The 16,548-nt window shown below is 50.0% G+C and overlaps 6 protein-coding genes across 6 annotated transcripts; 5 read left to right on the plus strand and 1 right to left on the minus strand.

Moving 5' to 3' along the window:
- Positions 1 to 109: 109 nt before the first annotated feature.
- Positions 110 to 1,097, plus strand: CI109_103800 (prefoldin, alpha subunit; the record flags this gene model as incomplete). Its single annotated transcript, XM_065967372.1, has 6 exons — positions 110 to 246; positions 319 to 420; positions 489 to 596; positions 671 to 725; positions 785 to 803; positions 946 to 1,097. The coding sequence occupies 6 exons, from the start codon at positions 110 to 112 to the stop codon at positions 1,095 to 1,097; spliced, it is 573 nt and encodes a 190-aa protein (XP_065823444.1).
- Positions 1,098 to 2,217: 1,120 nt separating this feature from the next.
- CI109_103801 (uncharacterized protein) lies at positions 2,218 to 4,565 on the plus strand (the record flags this gene model as incomplete). Its single annotated transcript, XM_032001699.1, has 12 exons — positions 2,218 to 2,501; positions 2,566 to 2,684; positions 2,744 to 2,749; positions 2,818 to 2,855; positions 2,930 to 2,999; positions 3,068 to 3,235; positions 3,296 to 3,432; positions 3,487 to 3,657; positions 3,722 to 4,002; positions 4,069 to 4,171; positions 4,241 to 4,412; positions 4,480 to 4,565. The coding sequence occupies 12 exons, from the start codon at positions 2,218 to 2,220 to the stop codon at positions 4,563 to 4,565; spliced, it is 1,635 nt and encodes a 544-aa protein (XP_031863862.1).
- A 666-nt stretch (positions 4,566 to 5,231) lies between these two features.
- Positions 5,232 to 6,541, plus strand: CI109_103802 (uncharacterized protein; the record flags this gene model as incomplete). Its single annotated transcript, XM_032001698.1, has 4 exons — positions 5,232 to 5,376; positions 5,745 to 5,855; positions 6,000 to 6,177; positions 6,463 to 6,541. The coding sequence occupies 4 exons, from the start codon at positions 5,232 to 5,234 to the stop codon at positions 6,539 to 6,541; spliced, it is 513 nt and encodes a 170-aa protein (XP_031863861.1).
- A 407-nt stretch (positions 6,542 to 6,948) lies between these two features.
- On the minus strand, positions 6,949 to 9,917 carry CI109_103803 (uncharacterized protein; the record flags this gene model as incomplete). The annotated part of the gene is made up of 4 exons (XM_032001697.1): positions 6,949 to 7,073; positions 7,160 to 7,289; positions 7,388 to 8,678; positions 8,731 to 9,917. 4 exons carry the CDS (start codon positions 9,915 to 9,917, stop codon positions 6,949 to 6,951), a joined length of 2,733 nt encoding a protein of 910 aa, XP_031863860.1.
- Positions 9,918 to 10,840: 923 nt separating this feature from the next.
- On the plus strand, positions 10,841 to 11,551 carry CI109_103804 (uncharacterized protein; the record flags this gene model as incomplete). The annotated part of the gene is made up of 3 exons (XM_032001696.1): positions 10,841 to 10,995; positions 11,057 to 11,102; positions 11,177 to 11,551. The coding sequence occupies 3 exons, from the start codon at positions 10,841 to 10,843 to the stop codon at positions 11,549 to 11,551; spliced, it is 576 nt and encodes a 191-aa protein (XP_031863859.1).
- Positions 11,552 to 12,100: 549 nt separating this feature from the next.
- On the plus strand, positions 12,101 to 16,234 carry CI109_103805 (uncharacterized protein; the record flags this gene model as incomplete). Its single annotated transcript, XM_032001695.2, has 11 exons — positions 12,101 to 12,117; positions 12,179 to 12,331; positions 12,399 to 12,489; positions 12,550 to 13,647; positions 13,703 to 14,936; positions 15,019 to 15,101; positions 15,154 to 15,272; positions 15,339 to 15,492; positions 15,564 to 15,900; positions 15,963 to 15,986; positions 16,059 to 16,234. 11 exons carry the CDS (start codon positions 12,101 to 12,103, stop codon positions 16,232 to 16,234), a joined length of 3,486 nt encoding a protein of 1,161 aa, XP_031863858.2.
- Positions 16,235 to 16,548: the final 314 nt, after the last annotated feature.

Here is a 16,548-nt window from a genome sequence, read left to right on the forward strand (position 1 = left end):
AATTGGTTCCGGCTTCGATGAATAGCTTCGACCACAATTTCACTCTTTACTGCATTCTTCTCGCTAACCTTCGCTATACAGTAGGACAATTAGATCGTTCCCGTCCACAATGACAACTCCCCTCGTCGACGAATCTAGCTCTTCCAGAGCTCAAGTATACTCTGCCCATCTGAGGAATTCATTATTACCAGAACTCGAGATCACCCGACAAAAGCTGGCACAGGTCGAATTTGACATATCAGAATAGTAAGTCATCGCTCAGTCACCCAACCTGCGTTGCGTCCTTTCGTTCAGCTGATCATGCTCTTCATGATACAGTGAGACGCTACGAGAGAAACTTTCAGAGCTCGGAAAGCAGGATGGTAAAGGGTTGGATACGCTCACGGAGCTAGGAGCAGGAGTATGGGTCGAGGCGGAAGTGTGAGTCGCTCAACGTCCTGTCAAGAAGCTGGAATCCACAATGCTGATCATGGAAGTTGGACTCATAGACCCGATACGAGTGTTGTCACGCTCGACATTGGTCTAGGCCTTCATCTCGATATGTCAACTGCCGATGCCCAAGAATATACCAAGAAAAAGATGGAACAACTCAAAAGGTAAGCTCCGTTTCCGAAATCAAGCGGGTAGCATGGCAATATTCCGTTCAAATCTGACTCATTCTGATTGATAGGGCAAGGGATAAGTTGAGTGAAAAGGAAGAACATCTAGTATGGCAAGTTGGCCAAGTGAGTGTTCCTTGTACTCGCTATAACCTTATAGTTGCGCCAACTGACACAACATGCAGTTTCACGGAGCGATAGGTGGTCAGGCATGATTCGCTGGTACCGAAATCACCACAGATAGAGGTGCAAGTCTCGAAGAGGACCATGAAATCTTGGTAAGTTTGCACAGGGTCCTTATATGTTGTCTTGACAGTTAACCTGATCTAATTACTCCGCATTTCAGTTGCCCAACTGCAATGCCGATCTCTTCACTGTACCCGCACAAGACCATCCAACGCTATCGGACTCGACGTCGGGACTGCCAACGAGAGCATCCAGGCGGACGGATCGACATCAGCCGTTTCCGGCCTGCTTAGCTTTGTCGACGCTTTCTAGAGAATAGTGATAAGCTGTTCCCCTGATGTCTAGGAACGTGGTCTGAAGGGGTGGCGTGTAATCTGAAATAGTTTGAGTCTGTACTACACCTGCGGGCGATGCGAGGGCAACGTACATACAGGCTATGGGAGATGGGATCAGTTGAGGCAGTGGTGGGATAGCGAGTCGGATGGGGGGCATTGTCGATGTCATGCAATCACTACCATCCTAAAAATGTAATGGTCCCCACGGAACAGAACAACATGGATGCAATGCTATTCAGTTGTTGTGTCAGCATCCTGTGCTATCACTAGTCGCACGAGTTGTCTCCTTCACCCGGAGAAAGAATATCCCGGGGCTCTTTTGTTGAACTAAGAGTCAATTACTCGACCTAAGCGACGGAGTCTCGGTCCTCGGACCGGTCTGACCACTCCTGTGTGAATATATGTGAACATCAGAGGTCTAGCTGTATTACGAGAATTGAGACTGATCAATGATCGGCATGGAAAGACATGCAATCGACGCCGAAAGCCAGATCTGATTATAGTCACTCATCCAATCGATACAAAATCCGCGGCCGCGGAATATTAGGTTGTCGGTTTATCAAGACCAAGTAAATCACGTGATCCCTTCTGTAATCGCTTGTTTTTCTTCCACTTGCAGCCTATTTGTTTTGATAACGCAAAATAATTCACGTAGCGATATGAGATGACAAACTTGGCTCTTCACTATTCTAAAGCACTATTTTGTCGCTTCATGGCTCGCTCCTTATATATACTATGGATCTGGACCTCGCCGTGAGTACAGTGCAGTACCAGTGTTTAGAACAAACGCGTCAGAGCTGTAGCCGAGCGATACCGCGGCCGCTTAATAGGAATAGGTAATATGCATCATCTATATGAACGATTTGTAACCTTGAGAAGGTCTCGAGTACTTGTATATATATTGACGAGCCGAACTCTTGCTTTATCTGGACTTTGCCATCCTTCCAAATATAATACTAACCCAAGCTTCATCGAGCGAACCACCTTACATCACCTCAACTTCGACTTTTCCAATTACTACATCAGCCAGCTTAGAATCCGTCACTCATCACTGCTATCGCTTACCCTCATTGCTGCCACCTTATTCACGAAACAACATGGACCGGGTTCTCGCCGAACCAGAAGCTACGGCTCACAATCACCAACTCAAAGGACTTGATGCAGTCAACTTCCCCTCGTACACAGAGGGTGGACCACAGACAGACGAATATACGACCGAAACTCCTGCGGGGTATATGGACGAACCCCTCTCTCACTCGACCAGTCTGACCGCCCATTCGGCCGGAGGTATTGCAGATGAGAAGGGTGTGAAATACAAGATCGTGACATTTACAGAACATGATCCGGAGAACCCGAGAAACAAGTCGGTCGGCAAAAAATGGTATGTCACCTATGGATAGAGTGACATCTGACATTTGCTGATCTTGTCAATCGTATGTGGATAGGTTTCAGACTCTAGTGGTCTCGTTCACTTGCTTCGCCGTAGCTATTGGATCTTCACTCATCGTCATGGATATGGAAAAGGCAGCGATCGAATTTAACTGCAATATCGATATCATCCATTGTGAGCAGTCCCTCAGACAAAGCGTCTACTGTGGCCATTGCTGACTTACTTGTTTGCAGTGACTGGTATGTTTCGAATTCTTCTGCTGGGACGTCTCGGATTACTAACCAGAACCTGATCCTCCCCTTCGTAGTTACCCTTTTCGTCTTCGGATTCGGTATTGGTCCCCTTGTAAGTCCTTGCACTGCGCAAAGCGCACTCTGATCAAGAATCTCTGTGGCATGTGCTGATCACTCGTTGTTCAGTTCTTCGCACCTTTGTCCGAAATCGCCGGTCGTCGTCCTGTCATCGTGGTATCAATGGGACTCTACTTCCGTAAGTGGAACCTTCCTACCACTTCGTCAAAACGTAGACCTGACCTTGTCGCTGTTGAATTCAAATAGTCTTCACCTTCCCCTCTGCTTTCGCTCATAACAAGCAGACTTTGGTGATTGGTCGTGCTCTCGCCGGTCTGTCTGCTTCTGCTCCTATGACTGTCATCGGAGGATCGATCGCCGATCTATGGGACACAAAAGACCGAGGTCTTCCCATGGCTATCTTCTCAGGGACTGGTGAGTTAGCCTAACAATGACATCTCAAGGCGATCCACTGATGACTAACAATTTATGTAGTCTTCATTGGACCTGTCATCGGACCTGTCATTGCTGGATTCTTGACCGTAAAGGGATGGCGAGCAAACTACTACCTACTCCTAGGTATTTCTGGTGCCGCTTGGCTTCTCACAACCTTCTTCCTTCCCGAGACTTACGTGAGTATCATCCTTATTTCCTTTGACCAGCGGAACTGACTCCCACGATTACAGGCCGTTGTGATCCTTCGAAAGCGAGCGCAGAAGCTTCGTAAAGAGACTGGCGACGAGTCGTACGTTACCGAGCAAGAACTGCACAAACAGCCTCTCAGCGTCGTGATCAAGACCAGTCTTGTCAGACCAATGCAGCTTCTTTTCACCGAACCAATCGTACTGCTCTTCACCGTACGTACAGGAATACCTTGGATTCACTCCTCTTGCTATACTAACGATTCTTCTTGTATCTCAGCTGTACCTCTCTTTGATCTACGCTCTGCTCTACCTACTTTTCTTCGCCGTCCCTATTGTTTTTGGCGAGATCCACGGCTGGCCCATCGGTTCTATCGGACTTGCCTTCATCCCCATCCTCATCGGTATGATGCTCACTTTCGGTACCGTGCTTCCATGGCAAGCGAAGCATTACGCTCGTAAAAACGCAGAGTGCGAAGCGAACGGCACGACTGTCCCTCCCGAAACCCGACTTCCATCAATGATGGTCGGTTCGATCGTCCTTCCTATCGGTTTCTTCATGTAAGTGCACCTGGTACGAAAACGTGTCATTGCGATTTGGCACTGATACGAGACTTGCTTTGGTAGCTTCGCTTGGACATCTTACTCTGACGTTCACTGGATCGCACCTTGTTTCGGTACTGCACTCTTCGGTTTCGCAATGATTGCAATCTACGTTGGAGCCAACTCTGTGAGTCACTTCCCACCTCGTGTTTCACCCTCTCGTATGTTGCTGACATTTGAGCTTGTCTGATGGCAGTATATCGTCGACTCTTTCTCCAACTACGCAGCGTCTGCTATGGCTGCCAAGACTTTCCTCACTCGTCTAGTAGGAGGTGCAATCCCCATGTTCGTTGACAGGCTATATCACTCTCGAATGCAGCCTCGATGGGCATCGTGTCTATTAGCACTCATCGCCACTTGCATGCTACGTGAGTCTCGTCCATCCTCTGTATTCACTTGTTCCAAGTTTACTAATGCGATGGTATTCGAACATAGCCATCCCATTCGTGTTTTATCGCTACGGTTCTCAGATCCGGGCCATGTCAAAGAGATCTGGCGCAGGAACGCCTGCTGGGCACTAGACTTTGGACACTCGTCATAATAATAGACACGTAGACGGCGTAGACACCAGTTTTATAATGCCATAAATGCCCATTTTGCCTCGTTTCGTCAAGTCAGTGTCAAAGAAGCACGATTCCCATTCGAACCTTCGTAGTATGATCTCAGATTCTCTCACTGTAATCTACATGTAGCTAGTAACGGATGCAACATCGATAATAGCAGCGACTCAGAAATCAGCCAGACTGCAAATGCCCCTCCTTGGGTCGAAAACTAAGCCGACACAAAATCTTGAAATACTTGCCTGCGATGGTCATAGTTCTCTCTAGCGGCATCGTTCGCACTCAGATAGGATCACCCATCGATGATTTACGAGACGCATTTCGGTTCCCATACTTTTACTGCGTGCAAGCAGACACTGATTTGGGTCAGCAACGTCGCTGTCTGTCGATACATACGCTGGAGACTGCCAATTCAGTGATGACTGCCCACCCGCCGCCCAGTAAGTTATGAAGAGATCCCTTTCCTCGTGCCACAATGTATATCTCCGATCTAATCCCCGTCCCCCTTCACTGTATCCTCTCACTGTGATGGTATCGTCCACTGAGAATGACCATATTCAACACATCTTCGTTATAACATACATACATACATACCTACAACAGACTACAGAATATATACGACCCACGATGCCTCTCAAACAAACACCTCAGCCTTACCCACTTATCGATTCGGACCCTCATTTCTCAAGAGTCGTGAGGTACATGCGTCCGTCGGATTATGCGACTTGGGCAGGAGCGACGGCTATTGGACCGGGATTGTTGTATCTCTATGGTGAGTTGGGGTCGCAGTGGGACTACAAAGAAAAAGTAGTGGGACATGGGGGTTGGAGGAATGGAGAGGAGGATACGAGTGGAGTTATGTCTGATGGAACCCACTGGAGGAATTGAGCAAGGGACAGGATGGAATGGGAATGGGATTGGGACATGTGTCGAAGGCAGAGTGAAAAGGATAGCCACAGAAGCCAAGTGCACGGTTACGGTCTGAGGACGAAGGAGCACGCTTCAGGGGGCAGGACGACGAGGAATGGCAGAGCTGAAAGCGCTCAGCCGAGAAGTCATAAGAAAGGGGGAACCACAGAGAGAAGCCAATACAGTCTTGAGGACAACTTGACTGACATACCTTTCCTTTTACTTTCGCAGAACGTGTTGACCCTACCAAGTCGACAAAAGCGAGCATTCGTTCCGCCCTTCGTCTCACTGGTTTCTTAGGTTTCGCAGCTGGTTTCATGCTCGCTTACCAAAATTCTACCTGTGAGTGGGGAGTCTGTTCTACCCAACAAAAGTCCTTGTGACATCTATCCCTCTCGCTTCCATACGCGACTGGTGTGCTACAAGCTGGCCGGAGAACTTGTTAAACAGGACCTGAAGCTGACACTCGCTGGCTCGCTCGCACAGTCCGATTCTGGGGATGGAAACCTAACCAACCTGAAATCGCCAAAGACCAAGCCGAACTTTCCGCCCGAGCAGCTTCTGGACAACCGATCTATGGCGAGACAGAATTGACACCGTATCTGCAAGGTACAGCGGCGAGGAACTCTACTTGGAGTCAATTGAAGTTGCATGCTATCCCTTGGTGAGTTGCATTCTACGTTCTTGGTGTGTAATCATGCGGAATGGGTTTGGAGTGATAGAGACGGAATGAGGGGACTGGAAGGAATGGAAGCAGGTCACAGCGGGAAGTAGAGATATGGAGATCTCTGTCAACTTGCGGTGTACACGAGCGGACAAGGGATGTGTAGCGATATCCGTGAAGGGGGGGAGGTGCTGTTCAGGAAGGGTCCGCTCAGAAACAGTCGACTTCATGAGGTCAAAATATGCCGAAAAGAGGAGATAATTAACATACTCTATCGCGCTCCAGGTTCAACGTCGCCAACCACAACGTCCACGGCGTCGACACCTCAAAATACACCTCTGAAACACCAAAGCAACCCTCATAGGTTGTTCACCGCCTCCCCTCCCTGCACCTTTCCCCTTCCCCCATATCCCATACAATTCATGGTCTTTTCCTTGGCACAGACCAAACCCCTTTCTCTTCGGTCATATATGACATAGCGATGAAGAGACTTTCTCTAGAACCTGATCAGGTTGATGCATATGATACAAGCACCAAACTTCCAAGTCGATGGGACTTGTGGCTGTGACTTCAGAATGAAGAATAAAAGCGAGGAATCGCGAGACATCACACATTCAGTTGGCAGAACAAGCAATAGGTACCCTTGATGCGACTGCGTTGCATTGTGTGTGTGTGTGTGTGTGCAATGATGATTGATAAGGGACTTGGACTAGAACTATGCTTATCCGAATAATATGTGTACAACTCGTCCACTTCGTGCTGTCCCGAAATCTACTCTGCTTGAACAGGTGGACCGGCACTTGTCGGTAAACCTTGGCTCGCAGTGCCTCCTGCACCTGATTCCAATGTCGATCCTCCACCACTCGTTCTAGTATTACCCTTGTTTGTATCGACCGCTATAAAAGGGAGGGATCACCAAATGTCAGTTGATACACATATGGGTATGGGTATGCGCTCAAGGGCAGGGCCGATGCCAACTCACCTTCGGATCGACAGGCGGGACATGAATTTCTTCCTGTGCTCAACCATTGATCGACACATTCTTTGTGATATCCATGTCGGCAATTGAGAATCCTACACTCATCTTCTTCTTCATACTCGCTCAGACAGATCTGTCACCCAAACAAAACGAGAAACTCAGCTTCATTTAACGATTGATGAACTTCACTGTTTTGTATGTTTCGATAGGATAAGAGGACTCGTAACTCACCAAACACCTATCCACACAACTTTCCAACACTTCTTCCTTATCCCTCAACGTTTTCATATCACCACCTCTGACGATTCTCAACCCACTCTTCTCAATCTCCGCTCTCTCTACCGTCGGAGGCTTGGCAGGACCCATCAACTCGCTCACCAAAGCCATCTCCTCATCCGTCAGTGGTCCGCCCGTGACCAAATTTGGTATTGAGAGGATAGGATGCGATCTGGGGTAATTTCCACCTATCACGTAGACTAGATAGGTGTTGAGTGGACCTTGTGGAGGTGGTTGGAAGTGCTCTCGACGAGGGTTCAGTCGATCGAAAAACCTATCTCGTAATGAACGTCGCTCAGAAGTCGAAGTGGACGTCGATGTAGGTGTAGGTGCGAGTGCGGGTGACGGAGGAGGAATGGGGGAAGTTGCAGGCACTGCTGATTCAATTTGAGATTGGTCGACCGCTGTGGAGGAAGGACTTTGGGCTGAAGCTGCAGGAGGAACTTGTCCATCTACGAATGGGAAGCTCGGATGTTGGACAAGATCATCTGTGGTCATATTGGGATCGTGTCGGATCGATCTGACACCGATAAAGATGCAAGGGACCATGGCATTTGCATCTTCTGCAGGGGTAGGATCCGAGTCGAAAGCAGAAACAGGAGGGAAAATATGTGCGCGGAAGAAGTTGAGTCGTCGCGGCACACCATCCGTACCACCTGTGATTTCTGGGGCTTGCCCATTGATTGGACCAGCGTTCTGTCCGGGCTGATAATGGAATGAGGGAACCGCCAGGTTTGAGTCATCGCTCGATGTCGAGTTTGATGGACCAGCTTCAGATCCGTTGGGTTCTGGTCGAGACACCGGTTCGGCAACTTCCTCTTGTGGAATGGATTGCTGTGGGGTCGCTGTCCCTTCGGTGGCTGTCCTGGGGCTGTCTGCATCCGGTGATATGCCCTCAATCGGAGGTGCTGCGAAAGCTCGCACAGCTCCTACTAAATCGCCTTGCAACCCCTCCAAAAACCTCTGGAACTCATCCGAGATATGTGACTCTGTGCTCTCGGCTGCAGTCGGGGTCGGTCCACCAGCTGTACCGGCAGCCGCTGCTGATTGTCTATTGTCCTGCATTACGTTTCTGAGGTAATTTCCAAGAGCGGCCTCAACGGATTGCGGTCCGCGTGGTCGATTCGGTCGTAGTCGGTTGACTATGGTTTCGAGCGTTGACGCAGCAGGAGTGCGAGGAGGAGCAGGTGTAGGGGCTGGCCGATTCGGAGCTAAAAGTGTGCTGGCTGTTGCTGCCGCTGCAACACTGAAGTCAAGGCTTAGCTCCAGCACGAACAATCACAACAAAATCAACTCACGTCAAGAGTCCACCAATCATTCTGGCCTGTGTGTCCAGAGAGGTGGAACTCGATTCCTCAGATTGCTGTTGCTGTTGTGATGGGCCAGTGGAAGCACTACCTTCAGACGATCTGCGAGACCGCGGGGTTTGTGATGATCTACCATTCGATGATTCGCCTTCCGATGGATGTGTATGCGTTTGTGCAAGACCTTGAATGACTAACACTGCACCGGCAGGCACTCTCCTCGCTCTTTCCGCCGTCTCCCTTGCCGCGTTCAACTGCTGCTCCGTCTGTGCCAAGTCCTCTCTTGCTTGTTCTAATCTCTGAGTCAATTCTTCCAACGTGTTCGGCGTAGGCGCGGAATCAGTCTCAGCTTCCGCGGAGCCAGTTGAGGTAGGGAGTGGTTGATTCGGTTGTTCCGAGGCAGTCGAAGGATGTTCACCTGGCGACGAGAAACCGAGCAAAGCTGTCAATCGATCAGACATTGTACGTGTAGGATTGGTCGGTTGGTTCTGATCTGAGAGTGTTGGGAATGATGACGATCTTCGGAAACGATGCATGAGACGTTCGACAGCCGGTGTGGTTGCAGCATTGGAATTTAACCATTCAGGACCGAGGGCTTCACGTATGGTAGATAACGATCGGAGACGATCTTCGATCAAGGGGTCTTCAGAGGGTGATGGGAGATCTGAAGCGAGGGGCGAAGTAAGTGAAGACGCTGGTAGAGGTAGGGAAAGAGAAGGAAGTGTCGGTTGGGGATATGTCAATGGTGAAAGTGAGGTACCATCCATTGGATCATCCTCCTGCACAGGCGATGGCGGTCTCGTTGATATTTGCATTGACGATCCACCCTCCCTTGCCACCATCGGAGTCATACTGGAGCTCGCTGCCGTCGAAATAGGTGTTGGTGTTGTACTTCCACTTTCACTCCCTTCTCCTCGTTTCTGCTTCTTCTCCGATCTCGACATCACGGGCGTATCAGAGATAGTGGAACTACTGCCTTGTCGTACCCGTTTCGTCGCATTGTCGCTGGTCGACCTACCAAACGAGGAGAGCCGCCGAATCGAGCTGAGACGAGACAGCGTACTGGCTGGTCGGGGGATCGGGGCATAGGTGTTGATAGGCGGAGGTCGATTGGATGTATCCGGTGCAGTGGACGAAGGAGTGGAGGAGGGCCGTGACGGCTGAGAGATTGACGACCCCATGATGGAGTGTTGAAGCGCTAGACCGAGTTGGCAACGACTCGGTTGGCGAAGAGTTCAGAGGCGGATAGGCGCAAGCTAAACAGGTGAAGACCGATTGAGGGAAAATAGGGTAGATGCCAATTGTTCTTTGAGGCGAGACAAAGAAAGGTGCGATCTGGTGATTGAGCGGTGACTAAAGCTGTGACCTAAAGGACAGGCAGTAAAGGTGAATTCGGCCTATGCTGATGTGACCGAGACCGAGCAACGAACTATCGAAGGAAGATACTGATGGTGCTGTATGCGTCAGGTATGGTACATATAGCAGTGAGGAACAAGAAACCAAGAAGCAAAGGAGTTGAATGTGATGATGAATCACGACACTGCTAATTCATTCATCCATCTCGGCTAACCAAACGCGTAATACACTGCACCGTGTACCGAGTGGCAATATACATCAATCAATCAATCGTCTGCCTTAGGTATTGCCAGCAGTGCGGTCCGCACCTGATCTTCGGTGCTCATGCATATACAAGTGTTCACTGAATCTGGAGAGAGACCGCTTCAGCTCTACCTCAGTGCAGCAAGGTTTTGTCCTCGTGGATTGATTGATGTTGTAGCACCAGGATCCGGTTTGTCGCGCAGCAATGCCAGAATCCTGGCAGTCATGACGTATACCGGTACTCTAGCTAGCATCTCGGTTCCAACCATCACATAATTGAGACTTCTCCCAGGTCAAGGTCAAAGAGTCTGCAGTTGGACATCATTTTATCGCTCTCATTGGTCGACAGTGGACACTCAGGTTTTGGTGATGGAGCACGGCCCACCAGAGCTTTAGAGCAGAAGTATATTGCCACGGATCCCGCTTCAACAACAAAGATCTCCTTGTCACATCCGCGTTACTTCTGATCACTATATCAAATCGCAACTCAAGATCATACTTGGCGATGCACTTACCACGCACCGACTCGGCAGACGGGGACTCGACGCCGCCATCACCATTTTCGTATTTCTTCCCACTGTTCGTCGTAGTCTTAGCATGTGGAGGATATCTATTTTGGCGAAGAGCAAAGAGACGAGTGGAAAGGGGGATTCCTCTAAAGTGAGCTGGCGAGTCATTGTCATCGTACCACCATTTTTCAAGCTCATATTTCGTCTCCTAGCTTTGCCTCTAGCAGTGCCACTGGTATCCGACTATCGGAGGACGGCGTGAGTTGCATCTCGCACACACACAGCTAGATCACCTTGAGCAGATGCTCACGTTCTCGACCTCACTTCCGCAGCCGCCTACCCATTCCTTCATTTCCAATAACGCTTCTACCGACTCACTTCCCAGCCATGCACTCGACGATCTCCCAATCCTACCTCAACATCAACACCCAGCACTCTCTCAATCTAGTTCAGCCTACACCGACTTGCCCATCTCCAGACTTCCAACCAACTCTGCTCCACCGCTTGCGCCTACTGGAGGGATTCTAGGGAGAGCTCGACGATCTATGAAGACGAGAGGACAGGTTGGGCCTATCGAAGGTGGAGATGAAGATGAAGATGGGGAGAGTAGTGAGAGTGAAGGTGGAGAAGATTTGTTCCAGATTGGAGATGGAGATGCAGACGGGGAAGAGGATGAACCGGACTTAGGACCGTTGGGCAAGAGATGATAGCAATGATATGTAACGACTATGCAACGCTGTGATATATACACGCACACTCTTCTGCACAGTGATTCTTCCTGCTACGGTCCGATCTATAGCCCACTCCAAACATGCCTCATGCATTGATGTTGTGACAAGACCAATTTACTTCTGACTGAACATGGTTAAAGGACGCGCCGGTCAACACCGCACTTTACCTCGCTTCCTTTCCCTCCACGCGTCAAGAACCTTTAATCCGACACATTGACAGAACTGACAGACCGTTCATCTCTTTGCTCATTCACCTTTTGTATTCTGACTAACTGTTTCGTATCGCATAATAATACACCATAATAGTATCTCACTGGCTGGGAGACACCTACACAGACTTCGATTCACACTTCGCCAGAGTACGAGCGGTTGGACGGCAGCTCATACCTTGGCGTGAGCAAGAGACGGCCTCCGGTCCCAATCATAGCCCCGGGCAACTTACATTAAAATACCAGCGACCGTCGCTCTCTATATTCATAGACGCATCCGACACTTGATGCTGCAAGCCAGCGTCTTCTGCCCATCATGTCGCACGCTTTACTGTACGTCTTCACACTCCATGGCTCTCTCGGCCTTCGCTCACATGTTATACCCCTTCATTAGCCTGCGTCTCTTTCTTTCCCCTTACTTTTCAGTCTCCCTCGCCATCTCATACCTCAAGCTATACCCCGACTCAATAGGTATCAGTCATTACCTATGTTGGAGGATGAAGAAGATGCCGCCTGAGGAGGTCGAGTTTTACTGGCCTCAAATATGGTATGTCTAGCGGAGCGGACATGATCAAGAGCGTGTCGTGTCGCTGACATATTTACCGCTGGTTTAGTCATCTCCTTTTGACATATCCCACCGAGTCAAATGCGCTCGAATCGTTCATTCTATCTCGGGCTGAAGAGAGTACACATTCAGCTATGCTGGTGAGCATTCCGGTCGCTGTTCATTTGTCACCTGTGCTAATTCTGGTCATCTCGTTTCAGACGTTCTGGTTCATGCAAGCGGCTTTGAGAGATTTGACCCCTTCTCGACTAACAAGTCCGCGTTCATTTCACATCTGCCAACGGATCCTACACAGATGTCACGAGATCATCTTTGGCGACCCTCCTGAACCTTCACGATCACCATATCGATCCCTTCCCCAATCTCCATCCTCTACTTCCTTGACCACCAACGGCGCTCGGTCGAGAACCCTTCCTTCACGGTTGGCAAGAAAGGTCGGTATGGCCGGAGGAGGAGGAATGAGAGTGAATCCACATATTGGACCTGCGTTAGTGGGAATAGGAGTCATGGTGGCGAGCACACCGGGGATACATGGGTTGGTGGAATTGGCTGGAGATTGGGCGGTCACCCAAGGAAGAAGACCGATTGATGATGCCGATTCTTCACGAGCGATGGTGGAAGCGGATGTTGGCGGTGGAGCGGACGTCTCTACGCCAAGCAGAATCACCGCCGTGAGACAAAAGAGCAACGACGATGATGGCGATGATTCAGAAGGAGATGGGGAAGAAGTTGCTTCTCCACAACCGATGTCGGCAATTCTCAACAGACTATCACCTAAACCGACTAGCCCACTTCAACATCCCGCTTCCATGGTCCATATCCATCATCCGGCTCAGACGGCACCCAGTCTGTACACTCCTCCACATTCACCTTCTCCCAACGCCTCTACACCATCGGCGAACGGACATTCTCCTCGAAAGGGATCAGATCCTTTCGGTCAGCTCACCCCTAATCCTACTCTCAACACTTCTGGCGGACCTAGCAGAAGCAGCACTCCTCCTAACAGACCACAACATCAACACTTTTACTCCGTCCCCGAACTTTCGGTTTCGAGATCTGGAAGCTCCTCAAACAGGTTGTATCCCGGTGATCGACCACCGCCAGCAGAAGTGCTCTTAGCGACATACGATATCGATGCGCAGAGACAGCTATTGCGAAGTCATTATTGTCGAAGCGAGATCAGGTTCCTCTTGTTACTCGAGGACATCAGTAACAGATTACTGGTGATTCCCAAGCTGGCCAGAGTTAGCGCGTTGAGAGCAGAGTTGACCGGGTTGAATCACAACCTTCCTGCAGAGGTAAGTTACCGTGACATGGATTGTGAAAAAGAACGGTAACTGACTTTATTTACAGGTCTGCATGCCATTATGGTGCGCTGCTGATCACGGACACGAGCAAGGAGGAGAAACGTCCACCGGTACACCACTCAGCGCCAGATACGACCGAACTCGAGCACGAACGAAGGGCCATTCACGGGTTGTTCGAATATCGCCAGGAGACTCAGTCGTGCTGAACTCTGCCGAGCGTGCACCGTTCTTGCTGCACGTTGAGATCTTGGAGGGCGACCTGGACTTTGATCCTACCCGACGCGAAAACAGAGAGCTGTTGAAGAAGATCGTTGTACAGGAGGACCTGAAGAAGCGGAAGAAAGATCACGGTGGAGTCGCCGCTCACGACCTCGCGTTTGGTGGACAAGACGGATTCGGATCGGTGATGCCTGCTTCTGTTCCGCCTGAACCAACGAATGAGCCGACTTCTCAACGGCTGGGTCAGGTCGTCAATCCCCGACAGGACTTCAACCCGGATGATATGGAAGAAATGGATCTGGTGGAACAGCTCTACGGTGCAAAGCTGTCAGTTCACGATGTGCTTCCGGACCTGTCGGAATCGATACCACTGCCGGCAGCTCCGAAAAATAAGCAGCTGGACCTAGCAGCCTGGGACAAGGGCTCTCAGGTTCCTTCGAGACGATCCTCATTGGGCGCCGTTCTTGGCTCTCCGCATACTCCACATACCCCAGACATGCTATCGGTCAATCAAGCCTTGCTCACATCTCCTGCCGAGAATGCAGGCCTGGATATCCCCGGTATGAGAACAGCTCCTTCCAGTCCGACGCCCCTCAGCCAATCCATTCTTCCCGCCGACGTCGGCCCCACCGCCCCGAAGCGGTCTCCGATCACACTGGAAGACTACTCCGAACGTATGCGAACAGCAGCAGTGATGCTGGCGCAATTGAACGCTTCGCTCGTTCCTGTTGTCCAAGAAACCCAAAGCACATCTTCATCATGGATACCTGGCACTGGCTGGATAACAGGGTCGAGTAAGGATAAGGGACAGTCCTCTCAATCAGATATGACCAAGGGCGATCAGTCTTCCGCAGCGGGTGGGAAGCTGAAACTAGCAGCTGCGCAAGCGGCAGCGATCAGAGAGAGGATCATGGAGGAGATGATGGCGTTGGAAGAAGAACGAGTGGCAAGAATGACGGATAGACCGGAAGGTGCGGAGCTGGAAGAGGGTCCCAAGGAAGGACAGACGGCTGAGGATGAGGGAATTGTCAGAAGAGAGCTGAACAAGGCGGATCCATCTGGTAAGTTTTGGCCTGAGTCCTTCAAGTTCGGCGGAAGATGAGGGGAGACGGAAATGAAGCTGATGCGAAATGTCCGTTTTAGCCGCCGTATTCCGAGAATCCTGGCTAGCGAAGAAAACGAGAATAAGAGCGTCGTCACCATGGGGTCATCTCGCCAACTGGGATGTGAGTGATACAATTAACTTTCCGACTCATTCGCTGACTGTCTTGCCTTCAGGTCATCTCCGTGATTGTCAAGACTGGTGCGGATCTGCGACAAGAGCAGCTGGCGACGCAGTTAATAGAACGGTTCAGCAGGATCTGGAAGGAGGAGAAGTGCGATTGTTGGGTCAGATTGTGAGTGCTTCTCGTCGATTACTTTGTTTGGAGAGCCCTTGCTGATCATGGATCTGATCGACGTAGCTTCCGAATTCTGATCACTGGGGAGACATCAGGTTTGGTAGAGACTATCACCGATGCGGTGTCTGTGCATTCTATCAAGAAGGGAGAGTATGCCAAGCGGGTTGCAGAGGGCGGCGCCATCGGTCATGTGTCATTGATGGATCACTACGTCAGCGTGAGTATATGGAAAGGTCTCCAAACCCGATCTGCCACCACAAGTATATGCTAATATCTCAGATCTCGTAGACATACGGGAAACCAGATAGTGGACGATATGCTCGAGCGCAACGAAACTTCATTCGTTCGCTCGCCGGATACTCCGTCGTCACCTACCTACTTCAGATCAAAGACCGACACAACGGGAACATCTTGGTGGATCAAGATGGTCATTTGATCCATATCGATTTCGGATTCATGCTCTCCAACTCTCCAGGAAATATGGGATTCGAAGCGGCCCCTTTCAAGATGCCCTTGGAGTATGTGGACATCATGGGAGGTCTGAACAGTCCCGGTTATGCGTACTTCAAGAAGCTGTTCAAGGAAGGGTTTGAAGCTGCGCGAAAGCATTCAGATAGTCTTATCAGTGAGTATTACGCACTTGCGTGGCATGGGAACGGGGCGCTGACTGTTTGAAACCTTTTGCAGCTATCGTCGAGCTCATGCAGAAGGGTATGTCTTTTTGGTCGAACAGCTTCTTGGCCTTGGCCTTCGATTCACGCTGATCACCGTTCACTCCATTAGACTCCAAACTTGACTGTTTCGCACTATTTGGCGAACAAACTTCTCATCATTTCAGAGAACGTTTCCAACTCGGCTTAACGACCCAAGCTGTCGATTCATATCTAGAGAGATTGATAGTCAGTTCGACCGGTAGTAATTATACGAGATTATACGACACGTTCCAGTATTACAGGTAAGTCTGTCTCCATACGTTGTAAAAACAATGGTTTGCTGATCATAACGTGTGTGCGTACAGTCAAGGTGTTTTGTAAACGGACAGGAGGTGTGGACGAGGAGAGGGATGATATCGGATGAAAGGAAGGAAGAGAGGTGACATCATCAATCGGTTTTCGATAGCATATATTTAGCTGTACCACATACAAAAGGATGAAAAGGAAGATCCTGCATGGGTTGTCGGGGCGTGAACCGTCCCGCATGTATGGCTTGTCAACAGGCTTTCGGGTGAATGGCGTATGTCGTCGATGTCACCTCAAGCGAGCTCACTTGTAGA

Source organism: Kwoniella shandongensis, chromosome 6 (genome assembly GCF_008629635.2).
Source record: "Kwoniella shandongensis chromosome 6, complete sequence".
Taxonomy (NCBI): domain Eukaryota; kingdom Fungi; phylum Basidiomycota; class Tremellomycetes; order Tremellales; family Cryptococcaceae; genus Kwoniella; species Kwoniella shandongensis.